This window comes from Halichondria panicea, chromosome 2 (genome assembly GCF_963675165.1).
Source record: "Halichondria panicea chromosome 2, odHalPani1.1, whole genome shotgun sequence".
Lineage (NCBI taxonomy): Eukaryota > Metazoa > Porifera > Demospongiae > Suberitida > Halichondriidae > Halichondria > Halichondria panicea.
Window position 1 is genome coordinate 3,102,851 of NC_087378.1, and position 14,609 is coordinate 3,117,459.

A 14,609-nucleotide genomic window follows, 5' to 3' on the forward strand; every position below is an offset into this window, starting at 1 on the left:
GAAAGAGATAGCAGAGTTCTTGAGAGACTGATTCTAACCAAAAATGTATATGTATTTGCTATTTCATACCAAATCTCATTCTCTATTACTCTCTAGCAAGTCTACTCTCCTTCTTTTCCTAAAATGGTACTTAAATACAACTCTGCGCGAGGCTAATCATGCGTGTGCGTATACCTAATACCATTACGTTACGGTTTATTTTACAACATTTTATCAAAACATTCATATTGACCAGAAACTGGAACAAAAGGACTCGTCATGTCTCAGCATGATCAGACAAGGTAACAGCATGAAAAGAGACTCCTTCCAGATGGATATTACAAGCTACAGTGCCTACATCCTTGGAGAGTACAATACCACAATAGGGTGCGTAGTTGTACTTAAGGTTACGATGTAGTGTTTGCCCATGAAGTAATTATGTATTATAGTAAATCAAGTGTCTTGACTGTATACACTAGTCGTCATTTTATATGCTAGATATTGCATGCTCTTTGCCAGTAAGGCAATTATCTATTTAAACGAGGAAAGGGGCAGGGCGGCTCGAAACAATTTCTTGAACAGTCATCGAGTTAACAGTTAGCTCGTGTAGCAGTGGAAAAACAGCCGACTAGCTAGTAAACTATGGTATTTTTTTTCAGTTTGTAGATAGATAGGAGCAAGAACTTTTCGAGCCACGTTATCTAGTTCTACCCAGGAGGCAATCCTCCATGCTACCCAAAATTGGCACCGCTCACTGGACAATGGTTCTAGTGTAACTGCTGTGTTCTTCGACCTGAGCAAAGCCTTCGACAGAGTCCCTCACCACGGCATCCTGAAAACCCTCTGGTCTGTGGGCATCAGGGGAAGCATCCATATGTGGTTTACTAGCTACCTCAAAAACAGGAAGCAGAAGGTAATCCTAGATGGTCACTCTTCGTCCACCGCCAATGTCACTTCTGGAGTACCACAGGGGTCCATTTTAGGCCCCCTTCTGTTTAGCCTATACATTGATCCCCTTACAAGAATTCCCCTCTCACCTGTCTCTCAGCTGTTGTTGTATGCTGACGACACACCCCTGTACAGCCCCATTCGAAATGAATATGATGTTTTGGATCTTCAAGGAGACATCGATGCCATCACAAACTGGGTCAACACTGCTACTCTCCTCTCTTGTAAGAGACAGCCCCCATCCATCACACTCTCTACGAACTCAGGTCCAATCACACAAGTGGACTCCTTGTCCTACCTTGGAGTCACCATCACAAAATACTTAAAATGGAATCGGCACATTTCCAACACCTGTGCTAAGGCAAAATCTAAACTTGGCATTCTATGCAGGCACTTCAACCAAGCGAATCAGTCCACACTTTCCTCTTTGTACAAATCGCTGGCGCTCCCACTCTTGGACTACTGCAGCAGTGTGTGGGATCCCTCATCTTCTAGTGCTATAAATCAGCTGGAATCGGTTCAGAAGTTTGGAGCAAGACTCTGTTCCAAACGCTGGTCAGATCAATAGGTACCTTCCTCTGCTAGCTAGGTTATCATGGCCTCTGAGCTCAAGACGGTCTCGGCAAAAAGGTACTTTGTGCCGCAGAATTATCTGAGGTGAATCAATACTCCAGTCCTCAAGATTCACACTCAACCCGAAACCGAACTCGTCATTACCATCACATCAACCACTACTCATCCCCTTTGCAAAAACACTATCCTATCAGTCATCTTTTTTTGTAAACGCTGTTCTACTCTGGAATTCCCTACCACGTAGTGCAGTCTCCGCAAGTAGTTTAAATCATGTGCGGGACTGTTTCACTTAAGTACTTATACTAATTGCCTGCTTGCTTACCTGTTGTGTTACATACTTTATTGTAGGTCACTGTCCATGTCACTGCCCCTTTCTGTCCTGTACTTTTTCGTTGTTTTGTTTTGCTTTTTGTGTTAGGGCTACCTTAATATTAGTTCTAGGCTGCTAGTTGGTATGCACCCCATGCTCTGCATTAAATTTTATAAAGCAAAAAAAAGGAATATCATAAACTGCTGTAGGTCACTGTTTAGGTTATAGTTAGAACATGGGCATGAGGTATCTATGTGTTATAATGTCCCAAAGCTCGAGGGATGAGGGACACTACAACCATTGATACCAAATGCACATGTTCTAACTGATTTAGATCCCAAAACCTATTGGCTATACTAGAAATAGCAACAGTCAACCTATATAAACAGTACCATGGCAACTGCATCATTTCTTTTGAAAACTAATATTTGAAGTTGGCATCTCTGTGTCTCTACTAAATCTGTGGTCTCTATTCAAGTCAACCCTGTTCCTCTACCTCAGTTTAATGGACAAATTATAGTCCTATAGCTCCACCCAAAAAACAAAACATCCAGCTCCTCCCCCAGTTTGCAGCAAACAAGCCCAGTACACTTCACAAGAAACAAGCGGCTCGTACTACTCTCACATAGCAAAAGGAAGACACCTAAGCTAGAATTTGCAGCAAACAAGCGTCTCCTATACTACTCTTGAACAAAGCGAAAGGAAGAAGCCAAAGAGAATCTCAGCACTTCCTTACATCCAGCTCCTCCCCCATGCAGCCTTGCAACAAAAAAGCACAGCTCCCTGCCCAAGAAACAAGCGGCTCATACTACTCTCGAATAAAGTCAAAACAAGAAACTAGAGCTTCTCTCTTTCATTCTAGTTCTGTTATTATGTTACTAGACAAAGCATATAGCTACAATAATTTTTATGTGTATCTTCTTGTAAATGACAATACAATGTATAATGTTGTAGTTTGTAGCCCAGAGCAATCTATAGTACCGGTACTATAGCTCATAGTTCACTGCTAAATACACTCAAATGGGATCTAATTCTTGTTAGAGTCTTTCTTTGTCTAATATTTGACGACTAATTGGCAATGACCACACGATATTTATGGTTGGCACCTAGTTAGCAAGCGCTGTAACAGAGTAGTGGAACAGTATAGACACATAGAAACAATGTCTTCCTTTCTCACAAAAAATAAAACTTCTGAATAATTCATCAGCAAACACTGCATCGTAAACCTTAAATGTATAGGTGAGGTGAATGAATACCGTAGCGCATGCGCTTTTGGGGTCAATAGCAGAGCTCTATGCGCTTATATTTCGAGCCCCACCCAGCAACCGTATGTTTCCGTGATGAGAGCTGACTCGCAAGCTGGTTAAAATGTGAGCAAGCAAGGCAAGCAGGAAACCCTAACTGGATCTATTTTACAGTTCTTTTACACCATTTAAATTCATATTATAAAGACATTCATATTGATCAGGAACTTGGAATAAAAGGGTCTCATCCATGTCTCACATTCTCTCAGCATGATCAGACAAGATGACAGCATGCCCAGACAGATGGATATCACCAGCTATATAGCTACATGCACTGTACAAGCTAACTAGCTCTAGATAAAGAAAATTAGCTATCACTAATAACCTTTGCATAATTAGATTTATACCACACTTACGTCACCACAAATTGATCTCATTGGTCAACAGCTGTAGGATATATAGAATATTAGCATACAGCCCCAGGCATGCACAGTTTTTCAAGTTGTTTTTTTAGTTTTTTCATTTGTTCAAGAAAGTAAGCAAAGAGAAAAGAGCCATGCTTGACGGTACTAACACTCAAAGCGACGGCAGAAACACGGAAGGTGCTCTCCAACAAGACGGCTAAGCTTCCATGGGTCCATGGGCGCGGTTTAGATACATTTTATCCAAGAAGAGCTTGCAACTCCAGTAAGGGACGTCGAATGGTCAACGCTTGTACCAAGGACTCTCTTGAGCATCTGTAGGAGTCAACATGTTGCTCAACTAGCTCTTTGACGGCTGCAAAATCCGGCATAGTCTTGTTCTTTTTTGCAGTCTGCATCGCGATTGAATTGTTGCTAGGGGGAGGTCCTTTTATAGTGCTGCGGTCACGTGGTATAAGTCAGATATGCCACACCTACTCGGAGGATATGCACCCTATATATCCTCCGCTACCATGGTTACATACCCCTCGGCTCCGCCTCGGAGTAACCACGGTAGCGGAGGATATATGGGTGCATATCCTCCTCTTAGGTGTGGTATATCCTATACAAGCACTTCAATTCAAGTATAAAAAGCCTACAGTTGAGCATGCGCTTAAAATAAAGATACGCTTATACAGTAGAACCTCGCTAATTTGGACCCCTTTAATCCGGACAAAATGACAAACTGAAAAAGAGGAGGGGCTCACAAGACTCGCTGTCTGGAGAGAAAGTTGAGATAAAGACTATTCTAGCTAGCAGCTTCCGTTCTGGCCACAGTAATATCATAATTAGAGGAGGTTGGTCACGATTGTTAATTTTCTTTGTAACCTCCAATTCCGTGGAAACTTGCAGAGAAAGTAGCTATCGTAGCTAAGCCAAAAGGCTGCTAACGATTATAGCCTTTTATACTAGTAGGAAATGATGCTAACAATACTCAGTGACACTAGAAAGTGAGTAGCATAGTCACACTCGGAGCAATGAGCTAGAAACTAAGATTAGTCACAAACTTCCAGTTGTTGCTGCACTTTTCTTGTTTCTTTGACTCCTATCTCAATGTAGCAGGTGTAGCAAAGATAGTTTTAAACCACTACAACTCATAGACTAACAGTAGTCTGGGGGCCAGACATAATAGCTCGGGGGCAAAATCAAGAGAGCTAGAATTAGGTCTGGAGACTCTTGCAGCATTTCCGTGTGCTCTAGCGGAATGTGGCCAGAGCCAATGAAACGCATATCCTATGTCATGTGATTTTTAACCCAATGAAATGCGAGTATTGCCTCTGTGGAATTTGGATTACAGCCAATGGAATTTGGATACAGCCAATGAAATGAGAGTATTGCTACATATACTCCTTCTTTATAACCTCCAATATCACAGTCTCCTCCCTATTGACATTCCAAGAGCACACGGAAGTGCTGCAAGAGTCTCCAGACCTCTTTCTCTCTTCCCCCTCCCCCCTCTTGAGAAAAGGTCTGGCCCCCAGACTAGACTAACAGGAGACGTAATACAAGACAGATAAACGCTCAAGAATGCAAAATAAGATAAAAGTGCTGACTCAGCGGGTTGGATTGGGTTGGAGTTCTTTCAACGGCTTCTGTGCATTTGACTGTAGGAATTGGAGGTTACAAAGAAAATTAAAAGATTAATTAACAATCGTGACCAACCTCCTCTGTATCATAATACATGTACAAAAGTGTCTTCGTTAATGATATTCATAATCAATTAATGACATCTGTTAATCCGGAAATTTTAGCATTCGGATGGGGTCTGGTCCTGCTCTATTCGGATTAGCGAGGTTCTACTGTAGTCGAGTACGCGCTAATAATCCAGTTTCTACGGTAAGCTACAACATTATTTAAAAATATTCCCCTAAAAGTTTTTGTAGTGGGAAATCATTTTAGGTGAAAATGGGGGTGATGTAAAAAAATGTGTGTAACATCTAATATCTCTGGAACTAAAGTATTTACAATAAAATAATGTGGAAAGGTTCTTAGCCAATAAATTTGCTTGAGTTTCATTGCTAAGCGAAAAGGCACCCAAAAAACTCAATAGTAAATAGTTGTGAGAGTGAGAAAAGAGCTGCAGAGGCTTACAAGCATTAATGAAAGCATCGCGGGTGCTGATGCCTCGGTGGAGGTGCCAAAGCTAAAGCTACTAGCTATTATAGCAATAGCTTTTATACATTATTATCATGGTGAACATTTTGCACAAATTTTGCTGCATGCAGGCAAAATCCAGAATCACAGAGAAACTCAACGACTGGGTAATGATCGACCATAGTTGTAGTTTAACAATCGATGCCAAAAGTCCAAGTCTAAAATTAATGGCTGCATCAGCAGAGCCTTGCAACTACCTTCTCACTCTTGCAGCTACCAATAGCTAGCGTTCTAGTACAGAGGTAACGCTTGCTAATGCCTCTCGCCATGTTTTTGCTTTCGCTCAAAAGTATTGGAGTGCTATCGAGGTAAATAATTTGCAATGTACTTTGAACAAGAAAGGGGGAGTCCACAGTTAATAGTGCATACTGATCGTCTTAAATGGCCTGTAGCCACACAGTGGGAGTAAACCTTTGTCAAAGGCATAGTCAGTAGTCTATGAGATAAGTATTAAAGACAGAATTCAATCACAGAAAGTAGTATCCACATGTATAACAAGCAGTCTAAAAGAGTTATCAGAAATCAGAAAAGGTTGATTTGTGGCTTACCAGGACCTCAACAAAGAAGAAAATTGCAGGATCTGGGGTTAAAAATGATTTCTCTTACACGTGGTATTGAGCGCGCATGCGCATTACATTCAGGAATAAGGGGTGCGTCTGCAAGTTCACTAACGGCTACTAGCTTCTTTAGCAGCTCTTTCTGACTCTTGTAGCTAACAAAAAGCTAGCGCTTTAGTGCAAGGCTAACTGATAAGTTAAATAGAAAGTTTGTGCGAACAGATAATGCTATGAAAGATTCTGAAGAGACTGCAACAGCCTTCAATGTGAGTCAAACTAGCCATAACTCAAGAAAGAAGCTTTAGTTTGCTAATCCACAAATCAAAATCCAAGAGAACATGGCTAGAAGCCTATAGAAGCTGTTAGTTTTCCTTGCATTGCAACCGTTGAGCAGTTACAGCTGGAACAGACACACACACAGTCAATTTTACCGTATCTCTCGTGCGGCTACGCCTCGAGGCATAACTACTAAGTAGAGTAGCAACACTCCATGGACAAGTTTTTTCTATGGACTCTACTGAAAAGGCTGCAATGGCATTCCAAGTATGCAAAACTAGGCATAACTCGAAAACTAAGCATTATTATTTTTGCAAATCCATGAATTAAAATCTAAGAAAAGGTGACTAGAAGCGTATTACTTACACTTCATTGATCCTTGAGCTGCTGTTACAGTAGCAGTCTACACAGACACACACAGTGACATACACTACCATATATATAGTAGAACCTCGCTAATCCGGACCCCTTTAGTCCGAAACCTTGCAAATCCAGACAAAAAATAGAATAGACTACTGTGCATGCACACTCTAACTTGCTCAGCTGAAGCAGCAATAATAAACTGCTCAATACCTCGCTAATACAATGGCCACCGCAAAGAAAACGAAGAGAGCTCACGAGTCTCACTGTATTGGAGAGAAAGCTGACTATTGTATCTAGCAGCTTCCCCCTTTTAGCCACAGTAATATCATAATACATGTACACAATTGTCTTCGTTAATGATATCAATAATTATTAATGACATCCGTTAATGCGGAAATTTCATGTATTCGGATGAGGTGTGCCTGGTCCGACTCTATTCGAATTAGCGAAGTTCTACTGCACCTCGCTTGTGCATGCGCACCGAGGCATAATAATTATGACTTTCGGCACTCTTTTTAGCAACGACACGGTCGATCATTTCCCACTCTCTTGTAACATTCTTGCTAGCCCACTTATGGTCCCTGACTAACTCGGTACATTCTTGCATGCAGATTCCAGACCTATCTTTCGACCTAGTATTCCATTAGCAGGGGCGGATCCAGGAATTTTGAAAAAGGGGGCAGTTTGAAGAAAATTTTACTAAAAAAAAGGTCAACAGTTTTTTTTTAAAACCCAGCCAGTGTAGCTTTTCTGATCATGGATTGATTGATGACAGTATGACATACATAGTAGCAGGAGATAGCAGAAATGGATGGAATCATCTTGCTCTTCAGCTTCAAAAGTCTACAACTAGAGATCGTCTGCTCATAGCTATAGATAGTCTATGGTCTGCATGCTGCAATAATTGATTGCTGCTCTAAGCCACACCCACTTCGTGAGCAAGTTTTATTCAAGCTGGTCAGAAAGGGGGGGGCACGTGCCCCTTGTGCCCTGCACTGGATCCGCCACTGATTAGGCCTGGGAACGAGTCTATTATCAAAGCTGCACTCCCAGAAAAAGCCATTAATATTTACGGACTTTGAATTTGAGCAGCAATATTGGTCGATCATTTCTAAATTCAATCAGTATTAAGATCAAGAACAGTGTGCAATGTGTGTGTGTGTGTGTGTGTGTGTGTGTGTGTGTGTGTGTGTGTGTGTGTTTCTGTGTATTCGCTCAACAGTTGCGATGTGACTATACAACTATAGATAGAACAGTAAGAGGGATTGGAAACAATAGACTTCAATTGCATATGCAATTCCTAACAGTTTTAGTAAAAATGTGCTAAGTTGCTAAAAGTAGTCACCAATAAGTGTACAACAAGTATAATTATGCCACGGTGCGCATGCGAGGTACGATAGTGTGTTTGTGTGTCTGTGTAGACTGCTACAGCTACTCAAGGATTGAAGTGTAAGTAAATGTATTCTTGGATGATAATTCGTGGATTTGCAAAATAATGCTTCGTTCTCGAGTTATGCCTAGTTTTGCCTACTTGGCCATTGGAATGCCATTGCAGCCTTTCAGAAGAGTGCGTAGAAAAACTTGATCCGAGTGTTGCTACTTTACCTAGCTCTGCACGGCCGCTATTGGTAGCTGCAAAAGTGAGAAGAGAGCTGCAAGGCTTTGCTGATGCAGCCATTCATTATACTTGGACTTTTGGCATTGATTATTTTTAACAACCATGGTTGATCATTACCTACTCTTTGACTTTCTCTGTGATTCCATGTAACAAATTTTATGCAAAAATGTTCATCACGATAATTATAATGAGCTATTGCTATAATAGCTAGTAGCTTTAGCTTTGACACCTCCACCGAGGCATCAGCATGCATCCGCGGTGCTTTCATTTAACCATAAATTGAGGGAACCAGTCGCTCGTAATTACAGTAGCCCTCATATTAAAGTTCCCATTGCGTTTCAGTTGCATGCAATGTTCCGTTTTTACGGAGTCAGAAAATGCTAACTAAACGGTAGCGTATTATTCATAAACGCACCGTAATACGTACACCGTTCTACAGAGAAAAAAACGGATGGAATTTGCTGAGTTAGCAATAATAATTTTTATTTATTCTGTACGTACTATATAAGCAAGCTACAAATGTACTAACTTCTCTAGTGTAATCCAGGGGCATACAAATAGCACTGGGAATACTGCAGAACTTACATGCAAGGCTGGAAGAAGATGAGAAAGTTGGTAGTAGCAAGTCAACCGGATCTCTGGAATCTTAGATACAGCTACATTATATTATGATCTGATTGTACTATTACTTTTGTTGAACACTTCCGTATACAATGTCCTGTACATCATGTCAAATGAAGAATAACAAATTCATGTACAGTGCTAATAAATGTTCAAACTGAATGTCAGTAATTATTCTAACTAGATCTAGCTCGCCTTGACCTTGCTTCTTAGGGATTCTGTACTTGCTCCGTAGCTGTCTGTGAAGGATGAGGATTCTTTGTTTAGTAGAACAGTTCACCAGCTTGATTTCTTAGAACACTAGCCAGCTAGCTACGGAGCGAATCATGCAGCTACACGTGCGAGCGTTATTTCAGAATTAAAACGGGTATTTCCGTACCGTATTCAATTTTAATGAGCTGGACTTCCGTTTTCATTCCGTTTCTACGCGAACCGTTGTACGCAAATTAAACGGTACGAAACGGGAACTTTTATATGAGGGCTACTGTAAGGGATGTATAAAAAACACCATCACATGCTGTGCCAGGTAAAAATGACGAGAGGCACACACCTGAAATCCCTGGAATTCCCTCTTCCTTCATCCACTGTCCTAGTGATCTGACTGCTTCCCAATGACTGAAATCCTCTGTGTAGTCGCCAACAATCAGAGCAGATGCGTGGATGCAGCCTGATTCGAATGCTTTTGGAATTCCAAATTTATCGTCCTGACACAAACAAGGTAACAATGGTAATTAACCTAAGAAGAGTAATGCATGTGTCTATGTAAAATGAGGCTGTCACGCGACTTTGCATACCAGGCTCTCCTTTTTCTTAACTTTACCTCTATTCTTTCTTTATTCCTCCCATTAATACCGTATTTTATCTTATTGAACGATTGTGACAAAGAACAGAAAAAGGAGAGCCTCGGAACAAGGCTAATTGTCATCCACACTGTTGCAAGATGGAGTATTTTATTAGCAGAGCAGGCTAAGGGTAGCTATTAGAATGCTATTAGATGGGCTAGAAACTTTCACAATTACACTTCTAACCAATCCATTTCCGTTCGTTGTGATGTTATTGTTTAATTAATTTTCATACGATGCTTTCCAAAGTCCCCAGTTTTTGGAGAATAGGCGCATGCACAAGCAGTCGATACTAGGCCCAGCTTATGAGGAAGTGTGGCCTGGAATTGAGGCTAGAGTACGTATTTTGGTGTCTCAAGCACAACATACTCCTTTCGGAAAAGAACAAGACTATTATTATATACATCGTCAATACCTGCATTGAAGGTACGCCATAGTTACCAATGAGTGGATAGGTCAAGACAAGGATCTGATCTTGGTATGATGGGTCAGTCAAAGATTCAGGATATCCTACCATGCCAGTCTGAAAGACTAAGCAAAGCAAGCAGGAATATTAACCTACACTAGAATTTCTAAGTTACTCACCCACTTCTCCTGGTGTGCTCCTACTTGCTCCAAAAAGTTGACCAGTGAATTCGGAGCCATCAGTAAGAACCAACTTAGCCGCCATTCCTTCACTGCACTAGTTTGCAAAGCCACGTGGCAAGGTACACAACCAAAAAGTCCTGATCTGTTCCGTGTCCGTATACAAGTCCGTACAGTTGTGTGCAATTGAACTTGTACATTTCATCTGGGCAATGACGTGTTGTACATAATCTGGTACAGATATGTAAATATAAGCTAGAGCTAGTAGCTCGGTTGTATATCATTGTATTTACAGTAATTATGATAATTATAAATATAGATCATGCAGTTGGCAGAGATAATTATGTATTGACAAGTGCATGCATGAAAAGGATGGTTAAAATAGCTAGAGGACAACTTATAAAAATTACTATGATAATGCTAAGTTGCTCTCGTTCTTGTTCGATTGTAAAAGGCTGCGTAGTAATGTTAAGTTAACAACGGACAGTCTTGCTCATTGTATATGGTGAAACCCAACTCGAGCTCCCAGGTCGAATTGTCCAGTGTAACATATGTACATGTCAGGAACATGTGTTTACGTGTTCAGTCCGAAGGGTCAAAAGCCTCTCATTTTGGCGAGGGGGAAGGGGGAAGATTCTTCTTCCATTATGGCACAGACCACTATATGCCGTCAATTAAGCAATTAGAATGAACAACAGGAGTCCTGCATACACAACCTGAAATATATTGTCAATGGTATTGTATAATATTATATTCAAAATTGATATTGAACACTTACATTCAAGCAAGTAATTCGTACATGTGTCCATAAACTGCTCCATATACGTTTGCACCGATTGAAAACATCCAAGACTATGATGAATGTATATCGTATTCTCTTGGACTTCACACCATTCTGAGTGGTGCCATTGAAAGACAATTAAGGCAATATCTGGCAATATCTCTCAACTTGTTGGTTGAGCCTTGTTTTTAGATAGCATGCAAACAAACATAATTATAGCTTAATCCATGCATGTACAATACCTTTCTCAGTGCTGCTCCAGACTGATATAGCCTTGCCAAGATGTGTGATGAGACACCAGGCCATTCCATGCTGGTTGTAGAGATTAGTCAACCCAGCAACACACCTAAATAAGTATAACGTAGGTAAACCAACAGCATAAATTATAATACTCACTGTTGAAAATCTCACTCTGGTAATAGCCACTTGAATAGACAAATCTCAATGCTTCTAATGTTGAAAACAAAGCAGTAATATCACCACTTAGGGCTCGTCTATTTGAAAAACTTTCTTCTCCCTCATCAATATAAATTAAAGGCTTCACACCTGCAACACAAGACGAAGGAAGTGTTACATATCATATATACGTACACAGTTTAAACATTAACCTTTCAGTGTTAATTGAAAGCAGCAGTGGGACCGAAGAGACAGCAAGGTCTTCCACAAGGTTGAGCAGCGGGTGCACTTCCATTTTTTTAATGTGTGGGTTGCATTCCTTACCAGGTCTAAGAACCCCTTAAATACTTGTCTGCTTTCCAAAATGAAACACACTATGCAACTCTGAACACCTAGATACACACGCAGGGGTAGAGTTTGAAATGTAAAATGTACACGTACACACGTCTAAACGTATACGTACATGTAGTGCACTCACTTTTGAAAGTGCGAGCCATTCATAGTTAGTCACATAAGGGGTCACAATAAAAGCAGCCATCTAATAATTGAAATAAATGTATAATCACAAAGTAACAGGGAAGTAGTGGATCATCAATTAACCCCTCGTCTGAATGTTGTCAAATAATGATGACTTTCAAGCCTAGAAATATATAATTATAATTTTGGTCATCAGTGCATACATAGTTATAGACTCACGCGTTTCCACTCTATAGATGACTGACGTCTAGCTGTCTGGCATCTAGCTGTCTGGCCAGTTGTTCTACCTAATAAAAATAACCAAAGTATTAAACTCTGGTTGTCTAACAAACCTTCATGTGAGTCTGCACCTTTCCACACTGTCAACAAGCGTTAATGCCTGCTTCTTAATAGCTACAGTAATAAACAATTTAAATCACAAGCTCTCATTTGCTCACATGCACAGATGTGTAGCAGAGCAGCTCCTTCCTCACTTGTGATACATAGCAGAACATCACATTGGTAATCACGAGTGAAGTACATATTGCACACACATCTTTAACACACATCTGATCCACTTGTATTACAAAATAGATTTCATACGGTTCTGTGCACACATCAGTATAATAAGTAAATTTGTTAGTAAAACTCTTTGTAATTTATCAATTAACCTTTTGTACTATGGTCACTCCACCCACGTGGTTGATTAAACTATTTAGTGTCAAGCTAGAGAGAGAAATCGCCATCACAACTCTAGGCTCATACGAGGAGCACTGATCTTACTGAGATGGCATCAAACAAGTGTCTGGAAGCAAGTAGATTTGCCAGAGCCGGTCGGTACTGACAGAAAAACGCCTACCACCTACCCAGTACAAAAGAAGACAAAATCTGACTTTTCAACACTGGAGAGAGCTTGAGCAAGAGCAGAACAGAAGTAGAAGCCATCACAACAAAACTAGTCACTAGTCTAGGTCGTAAATGTTGTAAGTAGCTGTGTTATTTTATTAAAGCTGTGATTTGTGCAATGACATCATTGTAAAATACCTTAAGGTGACATATTTTCGCGTGTATTAATTTCTGCTATTTCTGCGAATGAGAGTAAAATCGCAAAAATTAGTACTCGCATAATTATAATTGGCAGCCCTCTTGTTTAATGTATTGAGATCGACATTTCACAAAAAATTATACCGCAAAATGTACAAAACTGTAAAAACGCAAACAAATCTACCTGTGAAAATATGTCACCTATATAGCATGTTCATTACCTGTCTTGACTGCTCTACAATGTGCTGTACATAGAAACAGTGAAATTGATCATTTTTAATGTTGATTTTTCTAAAAAGTAAAGAGAATTTAGCTCTAAAAAGTCGACTAAGCAACGCAGCCACTATTACTAGACAAATAAATGCTATGCAAGAAGAAATAGCCTTTACTATGAAGTCGTAGGAGGGACAGGCCCGTGGTGTGTCTAAAAGTATACTAAAGCAGTTTAAAGGACTATACTGCAAACGTTTATGAACTTATTTATAGCATGAAGCCATTCTATGTAGCACTTAGATACATAATAACCAAGTCAAGCAATGTCCTTTGCTGTTTTGACTTCACAGGAGGGACAGAGAAAAGTTGACATAGAGTAATTCAAGCTAAACTCAAAAAAATTGGAAACAGAGTAAAGACAACGGACTTAGAGCTTGTCAGTGGTATAAGCTTACTTCTCTCAAGTATCTCCCAGGCCCTGAGTGATCTCTAGTGGATAGGAGAGCTAGAAACCAGGGATACAAAACCGTAGCGCAGTCCTCCATGTAATTATTTGCGAGCGCAATAATTACACGGAATGCTTCACCGGATGTCAGTCCTTTTACATAGGGCGTGGGCGGTCGTTTCCAATCCCCTTTCTTTTGTATCTCTGATCAAGCCAAACCAAGGAGGAAAGTTTAATATTATTAAGAGACGAAAATGATTTCAATTTCTGGAGGTGCAAAACCATAAGGCTGGTGCCCAGCAAGAGCCACTTCAGAGGGTTTGAGTGTGGTTGTAAGGAACGAGCATGATCACACACCCAATCCAGCTACTACTCAAGTTGCCATTGCAGGAATGAGGAAGAGGGCCAGAGATGAGAGTATAGGTTCCAGGATGAAAAAAGCAACCCTCACCTAAATGGATCGAATACATGCAGAGAGAGGAGGCAGGGCACCGCATTGCCCAAAGCGAAGATTCAGAGCTACATGTCTGGAGCTAGCCACATGCAGAGACGCAGAAGGAAAAGGGGTCAACACAGGAGGCATGGCTCTCAAAATGCGTATTTATCAGTGCATCAAGCATCTTATGGACTTTAATCTCTTTTTTGTGATTTAATATTAGACAATTCTTTACTCTTTACATGAACTCATGGGCTAGTTGGGCGGAGCCCGACCATCCCTGACGGGAGGTCGGGTTTCAAGCCTA

The 14,609-nt window shown here is 40.6% G+C and overlaps 1 protein-coding gene across 2 annotated transcripts in view; it reads right to left on the reverse strand.

Annotated features, from left to right (window-relative positions):
• Positions 1 to 10,693, reverse strand: part of LOC135331865 (multifunctional protein CAD-like) — a 54,296-nt gene extending 43,603 nt beyond the window's left edge. The window contains exons 1-3 of one of the 2 annotated variants that reach the window (XM_064527135.1): positions 10,532 to 10,693; positions 10,362 to 10,477; positions 9,655 to 9,808 (exon numbers count right to left, since the gene is read on the reverse strand). In XM_064527135.1, coding sequence (XP_064383205.1) covers positions 9,655 to 9,808; positions 10,362 to 10,477; positions 10,532 to 10,616 — 355 coding nt within the window. In that variant the 5' untranslated portion in view covers positions 10,617 to 10,693. Of the gene's footprint in view, positions 1 to 1,016; positions 2,094 to 9,654; positions 9,809 to 10,361; positions 10,478 to 10,531 lie in introns of those variants that run through there. The other variant, XM_064527136.1, reaches the window with a different exon arrangement.
• Positions 10,694 to 14,609: the final 3,916 nt, after the last annotated feature.